The following is a 16,895-nucleotide window of genomic DNA, read 5'->3' on the forward strand; positions in this document are numbered from 1 at the left end:
GTGAAAATACAATGCACATCGTGGGAGAATAATCTTGCAAATTATATATCTGACAAGGGACTTATATCTAGAATATATAAAGAACCCTTACCATTCAATAGTAAAAAGACAAATAATCCAATTTATGCATGAATAATGGACTCTAGTGGACATTTTCCCCAAGAAGATACACGAATAGCCAATAAGCACATGGGAAGATGCTCCACTATGTAGCACCTGGCTGGCTCAGTCGGAAAAGCATGCGACTCTTGATCTCAGGCTGTGAGTTTGAGCCCCTCATTGAGCCTAGAGATTACTTAAAAATAAAATCTTTTAGGGGTGCCTGGGTGGCTCATTTAGTTAAGTGTCCAACTTCATCTCAGGTCATGATCTCACAGTTTGTTCAGTTCAAGACCCCATAGGGCTCTGTGCTGACAGCTCGGAGCCTGGAGCCTGCTTTAGATTCTGTGTCTCCCTCTCTTTCTTCCCCTTTCCTGCCCGTGCTCTGTCTCTCTCTCTCTCTCTCTCTCTCTCTCTCTCTGTCTCCAACAAAAAATCCTTTAAAAAAGTAAATAGGTAAATGGAAAGAAAGAAAGGTGCTCCACCTTATCAGCCATCTGGGAAACACAAGCCAAAACCACAGTAAGATTCCACCTCATACCCACACCCACTAGGATGGCTAGAACTTAAAAAGGCAGATAATAACAAGTGTTCGTCAGGATACAGAAGAGTTGGAACCCTCCTACACTGCAGTTGGGAATGTAAAATGATGCCTTCCCCTTGGAAGCCATCTGGCAATTACCCAAGAAACTAAACATAGAGTTAGCCTATAACCCAGCGATTACTTTCCTAGCTGTATATTCAAGAGAAATGAAAACATGTATTTGCACAAAAATTTGTACACGAATGTTTACAGCAGCATTCCTCATAATATCCCAGAAGTAGAAACACACAAATGTCCATTAATTGATAAGTGGATGTACAAAATATATTACGTTGGCCACAAAAGGCAATGAACCTTGACAACATTTTGCCAAGTGAAAGAAGCCAGTCACCAGGGACTAGGTATCGTATGAGTCCATTTATATGAAATGTCCAGAACAGGCATATGTGCAAGGCAGACAGTAGATTAGTGGTTGCCTAGGGCTGGGGTGGGGTGTGAGAATTGAGGTGACGGTGAAGGGGTGTGGAGTTCCTTTTTAGGGTGATAAAGTTGTTCTAATATTGGGGTGATCGTCAAACAATTCTGTGAATATATTACAAGCCACTGAGTTGTGCACTTTATTTTTTTTTAAGTTCACTTATTTATTTTGAGACAGAGAGGGAGAGAGAGAATCCCAGGCAGGCTCTGCGCTGTCAGCAGAGAGCCCGATGTGGGGCTTGAACTTACGAACTGGGAGATCACGACCTGCACCGAAGTCAAGAGTCGGACGCTGAACCGACTGAGCCCCCCAGGCACCCTTGAATGGCACACTTTAAATGCGAGAACTGGGGGGCACCTGGGGGGCTCGGTCAGCTGAGCATGTGGCTCAATACTGGCTCAGGTCATGATCTCACAGTTGTGGGATCAAGCCCCGTGTCGGGGTCTGTGGTGAGAGTGGAGCCTGCTTGGGATTCTCTCTCTCTCTCTCTCTCTCTCTCTCTCTCTCTCTCTCTCTCTGCCCCTTCCCAGCTTTCCCTCTCTCTCTTTCTCAAAAATAAAATAAATAATTTTAAAACGAATTAATTAATTAATAAGTGGGAGAATTGTATGGGATGTGAATGAAATCGCCACAAAGCCGTGGACGAAACCAGAAGGTACAAGTGGTCGGAAAGGACATCATCGTCTCTATGTGCCACCCACCTGCCTCAATTCTGTCCTCAGATTCCATGCCCTTCTACTAGGGTTGGGGGCGTCCCCTCGTTCCGACTCTCACAGGGTTTGTAAGTCCCAGATGGGGACGGAGAGGGGGCTGGATCCCCTCTGGAGCCTCTGCCCCCTCAAAATTCCAGCTTGTGGAATACCGGGGCCTGAGGATTCTGAGGTGGAGACAGGGGACAATGGGGGGCGTGTTCGAGGGGTCTGGAAGGGGCGTCCTCCGCATGGGTCATCCACCCCCGGGGCGGGAATGCCCGGAGGAAAGGGGGACGTGCAGGGGGCCCTCATGGGAGAGAGACTGGGAGGAGCAAGGAACTTCCAGGGCAGAGGGAGGGATTTGGCCACAGCGCTGACCTCCCTGTGCCAAGCGAGAGACTAGACCCTTGGGGAGACGGGCGCTGCGCCTGGGGTGGGCGCCCCACGGGATGGGGGTCTCGTCTGCATTGTAGGGGCGCAGGCCTAGCTGCAGGAAGGATCGGGGTGTAGGTAGGGGTGGGAGGAAAGGAGGAGGGAGTGGGCATTGGGGGTCGTGGCTGTTGGGAGCACCTGCTCTGTGCTCCCCGTACGCTGCGAGAGCCTTCAGATCAGCCAGCGCATCCTCAGGACCTGGTGCCGTGCCCAGCTTGGGCAGTGAGCTGCACAGGCCTGGGTCTGAATCCAGATCTTCTGCAGACTAGCTGAGTTGCGCTGGACGAGACACGGGGCTCCTCTGAGCCTCAGGGCTGGACCCAGTGATCCCACAGAGCCCTTAGGAGAACACCGCCTGCAAACGCCCCCAGCAAATAGAAGATTCCTGTGTCTGTTGGCTGGCCTGCCCTGGTTTAGAGTGAAAGCACCATCAAGATCTTCAAGGTTCCAGGGTCGCACTGGGGGGGTGGGATTTACCCCTAGAAATTGTCAACAGTATAAAGGGGTCTGTGATGCACCCATAGAAATAGTGTTAATGTTACCTCGGAGGGTTCCAGACGCTGGAGGTGGCTGAGGTGGCTAGAAGCTTGGAGAAGAGGTGGGAGGTTGAAGAATGGGGGGGGGGGGGTTGTTGGGGAGACAGAGAAGTGGGATGTGGGCACAGAGGCTGGGGGTCTGTGGGATTAGGATTGTGGGAGGGCTGCTCAGGTTGAAATATGTTTGAGTAGGGGGTGGTGAAATAGCCTAATAAGAGGTTGGGTGGGAGAGGCAGGAGAGACACCAAGAAAGGCTTTAGAAAGGGATGTGTCCGGGGCAGGGTGGAGGGTGCTTTGGCGAACTACATGTTGCTATTGGAGACCTTGGGGTTCCCAAGACAGATGTTCTCAGCTCTTGTTCCTTAACCCCAAGAAGAACTTGGAGTTTTCATCTATAGCAGCAACAGCCGTGACATTCTGGGGCACTCTTTAAAATGTATATTTAACATGCATATTAAAGGCTCTGAGAAGTTCTGCAGCACAGAGCCTATTCTATTTAAAAAAAAATTTTTTTTAACGTTTATTTATTATTAAGAGACAGAGAGAGAGACAGAGCGTGGGCAGGGGAGGGGCAGAGAGAGAGGGAGACAGAATCCAAAGCAGGCTCCAGGCTCTGAGCCGTCAGCACAGAGCCTGACGCGGGGCTCGAACTCACGAACCGCGAGATCGTGACCTGAGCCGAAGTCGGACCCTTAACCGACGGAGCCACCCAGGGGCCCCAGAGCCTATTCTATTTTAACTCAGCACTTTCCAAATGCATTTGGCCTCAGAACTCTTTGTGTGTGTGTGTGTGTGTGTGTGTGTGTGTGTGTGTGGTGTACCTCATGGGACCAATATTAGGACCAAAGAGCACCCATTAGGAAATGCCGGGGTAGGAGAAAGTGCGTGTGTTTGGGGATCTGACAGGCCACAGTTTAATTCCTGCTCTGTGGCCTAGTTGGCATTGGACCCTGGGCCAGTGACTTTGCTCCTCGGAGTTACTGTGAGAATCAGGATGAAATGTGTGGCTAGCTCTCTGTTTCCGCTGCATCCCTCTCCGGTGTGGGCCGGGCCCTGACTATTCCCTTGAGCCAGGCTCTCTGTATCACAGGTTCCAGGTGGGCTGCTGAAGAGTGCTTAGGTAATGACCTTGGTGGAACTTTGATTGGATTTCTCCTGTGGGACCACAGCAACTGACGCCCCTCACTTGGCACCCTCACTGGCTGTGGCACAATGGACAACGGAAACGCCCAGATGCACACGGAGGGAAGGATCAAGGCTCCAGGAGCCCAGCCAAGTCCTGGCATGAGCACCACCAGCAAGAGGCCTGGTGTTGAGCCTACCATATCAGAAATCAGCCAGGTAGGGCCCTGCACCTCATGTTCTGACCCTGCTATTCCCAGCTGGCACCTTTCCCTACGTCAGCTTGGGTAGATGACAAATCTACGGGTGTGCTTCAGGTATGGCTGGATCAAGGTGCTACATGAGTGTCTGTTGGCTCTGCCTTCCAGTGTGATGCTCCCAGGCAGGCCCTTCCTGAAAGGTGGCAAGGATTGCCCTGGCCACTTCCGGTTAAAATCTTCTCATCTTACGTCCTCTGGCATAGCGTCCCCAACAGGAAGAGAGCCTCTCTGCAATAGTTGAAGGAAGTTTCTGGTATCACTGCGACTGGCCCAGATCGTGGTCACATGCTCATCCCTGAATTAGTCACCGTGGCAGAGCAGAGTGGCCTGGATCTCTTGGTATAACGGAGCCAGAGGTGGTACTCACTTGACTCCACTGGCTTCTCTTACCAGGATAGAGGCTGGCTGAGCAAAACCAGAATTCCTACTTACTCTGCTGTGTGCCCCCAGCCCCCTTTAGACCCTCCACTCCCCTGACAGTTGCTCAAGGCTTCCAGCACGACCCTCCCCAGCCCTCAGCCTGCATCCTAAGCCTCCATCATACCCCTCAGCCTCTTTCCAGCCATTCTTTTAGGTGCCACGGGGCATGAACTGAAGAGCACAGGGAAAGCAAAGCCCTCCTTCCCATCTGGTTTCCCCAGAGCCAAAAATGTCACCATAAAAAAAAAAAAAAGTCAACATTCCCTTGGGTAAAGTGTTACCCTCTCCCTGTAGCTTCTGTTATAAATCATGGCTTCCCTCGGGGGCAGGGAGAGCGCCTGAAGGTAGGGGGGCCGGTCTTAGAAGGAGGCTGGGGCAAGCGTTCAGGGCTAACTTCACCTCTACCCCTCATTTTTTTTTTTTCAACAAACAAAGTCATGGGTTTCAGTCCGGTTATGTAACCAGCCATATGACCTTGGGCGGGCCATGGGACCCCTTTGAGCCCCACTGCCTGGGGCACAGACCCTGCCTCCCCGAGCGTAGGTGTCCTCAGTGTTGGCTCGACCTGGCATTAGAACAACTGTCCTCAAGTGATTGAGGCAGGACGTCTGGAGTTTGCTGCCTCAGGTGAGGGTCGGAGCTGGCTCCAGTCACTGGCTCAGCCAGGGACTGATAGACCAAGATGGGCATCGAGATCCAGCTCCAGAGCCTGACCTCTGAAGTAGCAGAAATTGTGGAAGCCTCTCTTGGATCTTCTGAGGGTCATGATGTCCCCCAGGGGGCACTGTCAGGCTGTCCTCAGGGGGTTCCCTTGGCTCAGGTGCTACCCCGGACTGTAGGTTTCTGCTAGAGCCCTTAGCGCTGCTGGCTTGGGCGAGGTCTTACGCCTAGCCACTCTCTCCAGCTCCCTGTCTCCTCCCCCTCCCCTTCCCCCTCTCTCTCTCCCTCTCCCACACCTCTCCCTTCTCCTGCTCCTCCTCCTCCTCCTCCTCCTTGCCTCTCTGCAACGCCTTCCGCCTGCCTTCCGCAGTCAGGCACAGGATGTCCCTGTCCCTGAGGCCTGGACAATGTCCAAGGAGAGGGAGGGGCCCTCCAGAATGGGTACTTGTGGCCAACCCTTGGGCTAGCGCATGGGCATCTCTGTTCCAGGTTGCGTTTCCAGATGCTGCAGGGATGGGCAGTGGCAAGCAGCCCTCATCAGCCCCAGGGGGGCCAGAGAAAGGACCAGAACCCAGCGCAGCCTCAGAGGAAGGGCCTCGGGAGCTCAGGACCCAGGAGCAGAGGCAGCCGGCAGAACCGGGGTGAGCTGGGGACTTCTTAAAGAAGGTCCGGGAGAGAACTCTGTGAGCCACCTGGGGGACAGGGACGAGGCAGGACTCCCAGCCTAAGGCAAACACGCCCTTAATCTTCTCTCTCACGGGGGGCACAAATCCCGCTACATCATCGCTCCCGAAACCTTCCATCTGCACTGGCTTCTAGACCCACTGGACAAGCTTCTTTTATGTGTCCTGCTCTGTTTCAAACCCCTCATGCCTGGGACTGTGCCTGGCACTTAGTAGATGTTCAATAAACATGTGTTCACCCAATTAATGGAAGACTGAACAAAAGAGAGGCTGAGACTCAGAAACACACATTTACATGGCATTCTTGTTACTATTTTCTAAATATTGTATTTTTACCGTGTCTACAGTAAGACTCATATTAAAAAAATTTTTTTTAATGTTTATTTATTTTTGAGACAGAGAGAGACAGAGCATGAATGGGGGGGGAGGGGCGGTCAGAGAGAGAGGGAGACACAGAATCTGAAGCAGGCTCCAGGCTCTGAGCTGTCAGCACAGAGCCTGGAGCCGGGCTCGAACTCACAGACCGTGAGATCATGACCTGAGCCGAAGTCGGAGGCTCAACCGACTGAGCCACCCAGGTGCCCCAAGGCTCATATTTTAAAAGGCAAAAGATTTATACGATCTGAAAAGAAACCAGAGTATGAGACTCTTATATTTTAAAGATTTTATTTTTAAGTCATCTCTACACCCAACGTGGGGCTCAAACTCAGAACCCTGAGATCAAGAGTCCCATGCTCCACCAACTGAGCCAGTCAGGAGCCCCAGAGTGTAATCTTTTTCAAAAGAGGAAAGTGAAAGAGAACAGACAGAAGCAAAAAGGGAAAGATTTGAGAAACAAGAATGGTTCAGACTAGTCAGCATATCGTTTTAATTTGCTTATAACCAAAAGCCTCTGAATAATCTCTTCTACATGGAAAGTTAGGGAAATGAAGCAGAGGTAGGTCGGAGCCCCCCTCCGCCCAGATGGGAAGCGGTAGAAACCATTTCAACACATCTGTTCAACAACTTGGCCATTTGTTTCAACGGCCTTAAAAATACCTTTACCTTCCTCCATGTCTAGAAACACACCCTGAGGAAATAATGGCGACGCGGGCAAAGTTTTACGCAAGTTTTTTTCCTCTGCCACGTCATTTTAAATGCTAAAAATGCTGGAAATGCCAGTATGCCCTAAATACCCACTACAGAGGAATGGTAAAGTCGGATATGCTTATTTATCGAACATGGAATTTTCTACTTCCACTTAAAAGGCATGTGTATGAGAGACGCTTTGGCACGGAAAAAAATTAGGTTAAAACGATCGTTGAAAAAAGATGGCAAAACTGTACCCATGACATAATCGTAACTGTGTAAAATTAGGCAATTGTTTGAAGATGGTCATGAACTAAATCCCCATGAGAAATACACATGTTACATCCATAGGAAGAAGCCTGGGGAAATACTCCAGAACGTGAAAGTGACATCAGACCGGCACAGACTGAAACCCTGAGCTGTCTCCTTCCGCTTTACGAGCCTAGGCTCAAGCCTTCAAGCCCCTCAATCTCTCTTCTCTCTGATTTTCCTTTTTTTCTTTTCTTTCTTTCTTTCTTTTTTTTTTTTTTTTCAGATTCTTTGATTTCTTTAAGTAACCGCTACACCCAAGGTGGGGCTCGAACTCACAACCCTGAGATCAAGAGTCACATGCTCCACCGGCTGAGCCAGCTGGGCACCCCTGATGTTTCTTTTTATTCTGAACAACAACAACAATAAAATCCTAACGCCCCGAAACATTGAGATCATAGTATCTGGGATTTGGGGAATTCGTGTCAGTCCTCCATTCATTCTCTCCAGCATTAAGTATGCACCTATGGTGTGCCTAGTCCTGCACGGGCGCTCTGGGAAATACAAAGGAGTCTAAGAATATAAAACGATGGCCCAATCCAGGAGCTGAGGTGTCGCTTTGTTGATCTCCCCAGGAAGAAGCCGTCAACCCCGGCACCCCAGCAGGGGCCCGGATTGCGGCAAGGAGGCCGTGATCAGGCCAAGCCAGGAAGTGAGCTGGGGGTGCTGCCTTCCAGGGTCCCCGCGGCACAGGAAGGGCAGCAGCAACAGGGCTCAGGGAAGGAGACCGAGGACCAACAGGGGAGACATCAGAACCCAGGGATGGTGGAGGGTCAGGCCCCCGAGAGCCACCAGGTAATGTCCACAGAGATGTGACAGGAGGGCACAGAATGGCTGCTCTCTGGGGGAGACCAAGGAGCCTCCCGGGGCCCCCCCCCATTTCGTGTCTGCTCCTCTCTGTGCCCTGGCGATGTCGAGTGCCCAGTCTGTGTGGGTGACTGGGATATTCTGGATATTCTTGATCGCCCACGGCAAGCCTTTACAACCTGTTTCCGGAGTGGCCCCACAGTATGTCAAGGGGTGATGGAGGCAGGGAGGACTTGGGGGTTACATGTACGATAAGAACGGGCACATGTTGGATTTAAAAAGCTCAGACAAAGTTTTCTTCACGCTAGGATATCCTAGAAGCTGCTTCTTAGCGGCCGAGCTTTTGTGGGACCTCGCAGGAGATGGGCTAGAGCGTGGTGACTTTTTCGAACTCATTTGACTACAAAATACCTTTTCACTTATTTTCATTTTAAGATTATTTCCTTAAAGCTTCAGTGAGGTTTAATGCACACCCGCTCGCACATACTCCAACTGTACAACTTGATGTTTTGGTACACATGAAGCCAGCACCACAGTCAAGAAAACAAACCTTATCTGTCACCGCCCCCCCCAACTAAAATTTCCCCAGGCCCTCTGTAGTCCTTTCTGCCCCTCCGCCACCCCATCCCCAGGCCACCACTGATCTGCTTCTTTGTCTCTATGGGTTTGTTTGTACTTCCTCGAATTTTACATAAACGGAAGCGTGCCGGATACATTCTTTTCATCCGTCTTCTTTCACCTGGCCTGATGATGCTGGGGTTCAGCCATGCTGTTGAAGTATGAATACTTCATTCTTTTCGTTACTGAGCGATATTCCGTTGTAGGCCCCTACCTGCCTGTCTTCATCCCTTCACCTACCGACGGACATTGGGTTTGTTCTCCCTTTTTGACTATGACAAATAAAACTTCTCCGAACGTTTCGTGTCCGCGTGAACAAAGGCTTTCATTTCTCTTGAGCAAAGAAATCGCTGGGAGTAGAATGGATCATACGGTAGGCGTATGTTGAGCTTATTAAGAACCTGCCAAAGTCTTCTCCAAAGTGGTGGTGCCATTTTACGTCCCCACCAGACGTACTGAAATTCCAGCCGCCCCGCATCCTCCCCAAAACTTGGTAGGGCCGGTCTTTAATTTTAAGTGTTCTGATAGGTGCCTCGGGGACTCTCATGGTGGCCTGGGTTTGCATGTTCCTAATGACTAATGATGCTGACCATTTGTAAATGCGCTTCTAGGCCATCCGTAGATCTTCTTTGGAGAAATGTCTATTCAAATACTTCGCCCGTTGTTTTCATCAGACTAGTCATCTTATTGTTGAGTTGTAGGAGTTCTTTATATATGGTGGATACTAAACTCTTATGACACAAACGATTTACACACTTTTTTCCTTCCATTTTGTGCCTTGTCCTTTCACTTACTGCCTTTAAAATTTTTTTTTTCAACTTTTATTTATTTTTGGGACAGAGAGAGACAGAGCATGAACGGGGGAGGGACAGAGAGAGAGGGAGACACAGAACGGAAACAGGCTCCAGGCTCTGAGCCATCAGCCCAGAGCCTGACGCGGGGCTCGAACTCACGGACCGTGAGATCGTGACCTGGCTGAAGTCGGACGCTTAACCGACTGCGCCACCCAGGCGCCCCTCACTTACTGCCTTTAAAAAAAAATCAGATTCTTTTCTTCCGATTGAGTTTGGAGAGTTCTTATATATTCTGAACACAAGTCCTTCATCAGATGTGTGATTGGCGAATGTCTTTCCCCCAGTCTGTGTCTTGTCTTTTCCATTCTCTTACCAGTGACTTTCAAAGAATAGAAGTTCTGAATTCTGATAAGGCCGAATTTATCAATATTTTCTTTTGGGCTTGATTTTTTGGTGTTGTTTCTTAGACATCTTTGCTTAACCCAAGGTCACATCAGAAGTTCTCCTATGTTTTCTTCAAGGATTTTATCATTTCAGGCTTAACATTTACATTTTAGGATCCGTCCTGAGTTAATCCTTGCACATGCGTGCGTGTTAGATAGTGATTCAGTTTTTTGTGTGTGGCCATCCATTCCAGCGCCGTTTACTGAAGACTCCTTTCCATACTGGGTTTGTACCTTCGTTGCAAAGCAGTTGAACATGCATGTGGAAGCCTATTTCTGGACTCTCTTTGTTCCATTTATCTCTCTGTCCTCATTCCGGTGTCACGCTGTCTTGATCATAAGTCACTTTATAATAAGTCCTGTATCAGTTGACGTAAAACTCCTTTTTTAGGGATTCTTGTACTCTGAACCCTCCTTGGGAAACCCTATTTAAAGGGAACTGCCTCACTTCCTCCAAGTTCCCCTTCTACGCCTATGACTTTGGGTGGGCCATGACTCCTACGGGCCTCAGCGTTTCATCCCTGAACACGAGAATCTGTGCTGCTTTCTAGGGGTGCTAGGAGCACGCAGTAAGAGGACGCTTGCAGTGCCTGGATGAGACTAAGCCTGTGATAACTGGTCTCCAGGTGAGTGTGGAATTCACCGGGGAGCCAGGATGGGACTCCTCATTTTGGTATCCTTGTCCTTGGCAGGACCCAGAGTGGCGGCCTCCCCCAGGTCACCAGGCAGCTAATGGGGAAGACAGAGTACAGCCGGTGAAGGCTTCTTGCACCTCGGACAGCCGTGGGCAGCAACTGGGAGACAAGCCCGCCGAGGAGGTGGACACCCCACGTATCAGGCCACAGGGGGCTCTGCCAGAGCCTGGCCCAGGGGGACATGAGGACAGTTCTCAGGGGGCAGGGCCCCGAATGCCCCCGGCAACTCTGGAGGAAAAGACGGCCAACTCCTTCCCACCATCCACGCCAGGACCTGACCCCCCAAAAGGAGGGTAAGCCATCCCCTGATGCCATCCCCTACCCCACTCCCTGGCCCGACAAGGACATGCTTCTGGTAAGTTACCGGTGAGGTGAATTCTAGTCCTGACTCCTCCTGACCTGATGCAGGACCTCGGGCAAGTCACGCCCCTCTGGGCCTCGGTTTCCCCGTCTGTATGATAGCTCTGACACCAGAATTCTTTGTGCTGCAAACCTGTGCTTTAAGGGCCTTGTCCTCACGTGGGGATATGAGGGAATGAGGGGCCCCTCTGAGATTAGAAGGCCGGAGGGATGCAGGGATCAGGCTGGGCAGTGGACCTGAGTGTCCCGGGGGTGGAGGGACGGTCGGCACAAAGGACAAGTCTTGAGCTGAGCCCCTCCGCCATCCGGGGGTCTCTCCCTTGTTTAGGGTCGAGGGGGTGGAGACCCAGCCAACACCAGGGCCTGTTCCTCCACCAGTAAGTAGACCCAGAGTGGGGGGTGGGAAGGGCACAGGTGGGCAGGAAGAGGAAGGAGGGGCTGTGGTATTTGGAGTCCAGCTGGGGAAGGCGTGTGAGTGTGTACGTGGAGGCACACGCATGTGTGTGTGTGTTTGCATGTAGGCGTGTGTGTGCGTCTTGCGGCGGGGGGGGGAGGGGTGGGGTGGGGGGGGGAGTACAAGAATCCCTAAAAAAGGCCGGGCAGGAGTCTGTGCGGTATGGCCTGGGGGCTGGAGGTGGACTGGGGCCGGCCCATCCCTGTATTGGGAGGGACAGGCACAGGAGGGGGCTGGATTTGCCGGACGAATGAGTGGGCATTTATTAGGCGCCTCGCATGCGTCGTCCCGGCAGTTATGGATGAAAGAGGCAGACCAGGCCCCGGAGCGCGAGTGGCAGGAGAAGCTCGGGTGGGACAGTCTGGCTGGCGGGAGGCCTCCCGGGTCCCTTCTCGTGTCCTGTCCCCAGGGGATGAGAGACACTGGAGAGAGGAGGGACCTGGATCCCGTGCAGAGGCAGCCTCAGGCGCCCACGCTGGCCGCAGGGGCCCAGAACCTCAGGAACCTTCGGCAAGGCTTCATGAAGTGCTTGCTGGAGGTGGAAGACGTGGAGGCCACACATCGGAGGGCGACGGCCAAGGCCCGGGCCCTGCCAAACCGGAAGTCCCCCAGGACCCTGACCCCTGTGCCCACCTCAGCCCCCAGCCTGCTTCTGACCCTGCCTCAGACCCTCGCGCCGGCCCCTGTGATGGCCCCATCCTGGGCCCGGTTGCCAGCCCCCGGGTCAATCCCCGCCCCTGGGGGCACCCCGGTCCCAGGGCCCGTGGTGGCCCTGCCGCCCCCCACCCTGGACGCGGGCTGGAGAAGGACAGAACTCCTGCACCCGAGCGGAGACAGGAGCCTGAGCAGCTCCAAGGCACGGTAGGAGCCACCCCGCAAAGGGCGCCCAAGGTCACAGCCCGTGTCCCAGTGTCCCCGGCACCTCCCTTCCAGACTCTCGTCCCTGTCACTGCACCTGTTCCTGCTCGGGTGTCCTCTCTCCATTTCTCCTCCCTTCCGGTCCCCTCCCTCCCCCACACCTAGGTCTTTTTTTCCCCCCATCTCTGACAGCTTTTCCCTTCCTAACCCTCCCACAGTGTGTCCCTTCCCCTCATGGCCCCTCACCCCTGCCTCCTCCTCACCGGGGGTCACTCTGAGAGACTCTCTTGACTTCCCAAGCGTCTTCCCGGTGCCCTCCCCTGTCCCCCCTTCCCCCTCACCCTCCCCTAGCGTCCTGGGGGAGGCTCCGGGCCAGCGTGGGTGGCTGGACATGTGCCCCTGCCCCGGTCCGTCCTCTGCAGGCAGGAGCTGGAGGAGCGCGGCCTCCTCAAGCTGTCTCAGACCCGGGAGGAGAGGTCGGAGGAGACCCTCACCCTGAAGCAGGAGGAAGGTGAGGGCAGGCCTGCCCGGGAAGCGCTCAGTCCTTGGGGGTTATGGGCCCAGGTGGGAGTGGGGGCCCCCCCGAACACACCACAGCCCTGTGTCATGGGCCCAGTGGGGACTCCTCGGCCAGGGGCTCAGTGCAGGGTGGCGGCTGGCTGGGGGAGTCCGAGCTCATGCTGGGCCTCCCCCCGGGGGTCCTCTGCTGGCTTCAGAGCCACCTCCCCGAGTACGGGAGCAAGCCCTGCAAAGTTCTTTAGCTTTTTGAGGCATTGCTGCCTCCCCCAACCCCGGCCCACTCTACTGGTCCTCTGGAGGCAGCCTGGGTGGGAGGCAGGGCTCCAGCCGCCCCCCCCCCCCCCCGCCTGCCCCAGACCCTCCCTCACCATCTACCAAGACGATGTGCCCTGGACAAGTCCCATTTCCCACCACGTTCCGCCCCCTCCAAAAAATTTTAAAGTTCTGAGCACCCACCCGGGGGAGGCACCGTGCTCTTTGTCTCCATCGTTCTTGGGGCCCGAGACCCCACTTGCCTGCAAGGAGGAGGGGTGAATGCAGCCCCGCCGCACCCCACCCCAGCCCCAGGAGGGCACACGGCTGTCCTCCTTCCACCCTCTCTCCTCTCCCAAGTCTGTGACCCTCTCCGTCAGCCGTGGCCAGCCGTGGCCCCTTCTAGCTTCCCCGAAAGTACTCTCTGGCTCCCCGTGACCCCTTCCTGGGGTCTGTTCTATGCGCCAGACTTCAGAGTCTGTCATGTGCCAGGCACTGAGTTAACACAACTGCTCTCAGAAGAGGCACTGTTCTGTCCATCTCACAGATAGGAACATCGAGGCTCAGAGAAGTACAGCGACTCACCCACGGCAATTGTATAGTTTGCTTGGGCCGCCACAACAGAGTATCCCAAACTGTGTGGCTGAGCATTTATTTTCTCACAGCTCTCAAGGTTAGAAGTCCAAGATCAAGGTGTTGGCAGATTTGGTGTCTTCTGAGGCCTCTCTCCTTGGCTTGCAGGCGGCCGCCTCTCCTCGTGTCCTCGTGTGGTCCTCCCTCTGCTCATGCATCCCTGACGTCTCTTCCCACATTTCCTTTCCTTGTAAGGACACTCGTCAGATTGGATCAGGACCCATGCTACTGTCACATCTTAACTTAACCGCCTCCAGGGGCACCTGAGCGGCTCAGTCGGTTAAGCGTCTGGCTTTGACTCAGGTCATGTGAACTCACTCTTGGGAGTTCAAGCCCCACATCGGGCTCTGTGCTGACAACTTCAGAGTCTGCTTAAGATATTCTCTCTCTCTCTCCTTCTACCCCTCTCCCCTGCTTGCGCGCTCTCTATCTAAAACGAAACGAACAAACAAAAAGTTTCAAGGGGCACCTCGGTGGCTCAGTCGTTGGGCGTCTGACTTCGGCTCAGGTCATGATCTCACAGTTCATGGGTTCGGGCCCCGCGTCGGGCTCCGTGCTGACAGCTCAGAACCTGGAGCCTGCTCTTAATTCTGTGTCTCCCTCTCTCTCTGCCCCTCCCCTGTTCACACTCTGTCTCTCTCTCCCTCAAAAATAAACAAACATTAAAGTAAAAAAAAAATTTTTTTTAATTTAACTTAACCACCTCTTTAAAGGCCCTGTCTCTAATGCAGTCACATGCTCAGGTAGTGGGGACTAGGGCTGCAACAGAGGAATCTGGGTGGGATGCAATTCAGCCCATGAGGGCAACGCGGCTAATTGTCAACTGGTGGAGCCAGCTGTCTCTCTAGGTCTGTTGACTCTCCCTGCATTTTGCTGTAACGAGAGGGCTGAGAAGCCAGGCACTCTCACGTTATGACCAGGCCGTGGCTTTGGTATCGGTTGGTGCTGCTCTGGAATTTTCTCAGTGTGCTTCCAGCCCTCTGCTCTGGTCCAGACAAGCTATCCTAGAAGCCACGTCCGTGCAGATAATTGACCACACAGCACCAAAGCCAAAGAGTCAGAAAGACCTGCCCGGCTAATCTCTCAGCCTCAGTTTCCCTATCTTTACAAAAGGAACACGCATTCGACTCTTAGAGGTTGTCGTAAGAATTTAATATGAGAACACGGCCGTAAAGAGCCCAGCGCAGTGCCTGGCACCTAGCAGGGGTGCCCTCAATAGGGCGTGTGCCCTCCTGGTACAAGATGAAGATCGCTAAGGAGGTTAGCATTTGGTGCACCAGCTGAACCCTTGGCCTGACCTTGTAATAGAGAGTAGAGTGAGGAGAGTGCGTGAGTGGGACTGCGCCTTCCACTGCGGTCCTTTTAGTGACCTTTGCCCCTCCTCCCAGCCATGGTGTTAAAGGATGCCGGGGCAGGAGGGTGGTTGGAGGGGGTGGGATGAATGGTAGCAACAAGGAATGTCCCTGCCTCACGTGACCCCGCGGCGCCCCCCCCCCCCAGCCTTCCGCAGCTACTTTGAGGTCTTCAATGGCCATGGCGAGGTGGACGCCCAGAGCCTGGAGAACATCCTGTTGCTCGTGGGCATCTCCCTGACACCGGCCCAGGTAGAAGACGCCCTGATGAGTGCTGATGTCGATGGTGAGTGGGGGGAGGCGTCATTCTCAGTCCCAGGCAGGACCAGCCACGTGGGACCTTCATGGTCACGCAGGGCCCCACGCTCAAAGGGCCCTGCGCGCAGTTTAATGGTCTGCTGTCACGGTCTGGAAACTCTTCGTAATTTTTGAGTGAGGGGCCCCACCCTGCGTTTTCATTTTGCACTGGGGCCCGCAAGTTAGGTAGCTGGTCCCGGCCCCCACAGTTACTGCTCTCTGAGCACCCACTCAGTGCGAGGCCCTGGGGACCCAGAGATGACCGCGACCTACCTTCTGACCCCAGGACGTAGGAGATTCCTCAGACTCCTCCCTTTTAGGCCCTCACGTGTGCTTCACAGGACATTTCTCCTGTGACTTGGTCGCTGCTTTGACCAGCTGTGTGACCTTGAACAAGCTCACCACGCCTGTTTCTGTAAAATGGGTCTGATAGCAGTACCCATCTCACCAGGCTACTGAAAAGCAAATGAGACGATCCAGGCAAAGCATTGAGCCCGAGGCCTGGTGCACAGGACGCGTCCAGGAGACGTTAGCCTGCTGGTACTATTCATCCACCAAATATTTATTAAATGCTCACTGTGTGCCCATTCCCGTGCCGGGCACTGAGAATAAAGGGATGTGTAAGACCCATGAGACCTGCCCTTGAGGTGCTCACCTAGACAGGGACACAGAAGTAGGAGTCATCAAAGGAAGAACTACTTAAGGTGGCTTGGAGGAAGGGATCAGGGAGGAAGGCTTCCTGGAGGAGGTGATGCCTGAGGCAAATTGTGAAAGATTAGACAGGGGTTAGGTGGGGAGAAAAGGAAGAAGGGCATTCCTGGTGGTGGAAAGAACGTAGACAAAGGGAAGAGGAATGGGGGAGGGGTCAGGGGAATCGCACGTGGTTTGATTGGCTAGATGCACGACACGGGGAGCAGTGAAGCTGTAAGGGTCCTGGGGTCCTGGCCACCACCTGGCCCCCTGTGTTTCCTCCATCACTATGCAAGGGCGAATCCACACACACAAGCCAGGAATTGACCCCAGCTCTGCCCCTGTGTGACCCTCTGGCAACTGCTTTCTACTCTCCGTGCCTCAGGCTTTATCTGTGACATGGGGATAAGAGTACTAAGCACCTCCAGAGGGTGGTTTTCAGGATTAGAGACCATTCATTCATTTGTCTAATAGTTCAGAGAACATCTGCTAAGACCTACCTGTCTTTTTTTTTTTTTTTTTAAGTTTTATTCATTTAAGTAATCTCTACACCCAACGTGGGGCTTGAACTCACAACCTTAAGACTAAGCCTCACGTTCCTCCAACTGAGCCAGCCAGGCACCCCCAAGACCTACCTGTCTTGAGTCCTGGGCATACAGCGCAGAACAACACAGACCCCGTCCCTGCCTTCCAGAACCTCCATTAAATTTACGAGAGTGGTTAATGGGGCAGCTGACGCGGTCAGGTTTTAGTCAGGCAGAAGCACACGTAGGATGTTTACTAAGTGAGAGAGTTGGAGGTCGGTAGAGAGGATTCGGGA

General features: G+C 53.2%; 1 protein-coding gene across 3 annotated transcripts in view; it reads left to right on the forward strand.

The window, feature by feature from the left end:
• The first annotated feature begins 2,043 nt into the window (after positions 1-2,043).
• Positions 2,044-16,895, forward strand: part of SPATA21 (spermatogenesis associated 21) — a 31,135-nt gene continuing 16,283 nt past the window's right edge. For 2 of the 3 annotated variants that reach the window (XM_058718936.1, XM_058718937.1), the window contains exons 1-9: positions 2,046-2,689; positions 3,872-4,122; positions 5,733-5,884; positions 7,879-8,098; positions 10,658-10,953; positions 11,349-11,397; positions 11,884-12,335; positions 12,755-12,843; positions 15,237-15,374. In XM_058718936.1, the coding sequence (XP_058574919.1) occupies positions 3,994-4,122; positions 5,733-5,884; positions 7,879-8,098; positions 10,658-10,953; positions 11,349-11,397; positions 11,884-12,335; positions 12,755-12,843; positions 15,237-15,374 (1,525 nt within the window). In that variant the 5' untranslated portion in view covers positions 2,046-2,689; positions 3,872-3,993. Of the gene's footprint in view, positions 2,690-3,871; positions 4,123-5,732; positions 5,885-7,878; positions 8,099-10,657; positions 10,954-11,348; positions 11,398-11,883; positions 12,336-12,754; positions 12,844-15,236; positions 15,375-16,895 lie in introns of all 3 variants that reach the window. The other variant, XM_058718938.1, reaches the window with a different exon arrangement.

Source organism: Neofelis nebulosa, chromosome 2 (assembly GCF_028018385.1).
Source record: "Neofelis nebulosa isolate mNeoNeb1 chromosome 2, mNeoNeb1.pri, whole genome shotgun sequence".
NCBI lineage: Eukaryota > Metazoa > Chordata > Mammalia > Carnivora > Felidae > Neofelis > Neofelis nebulosa.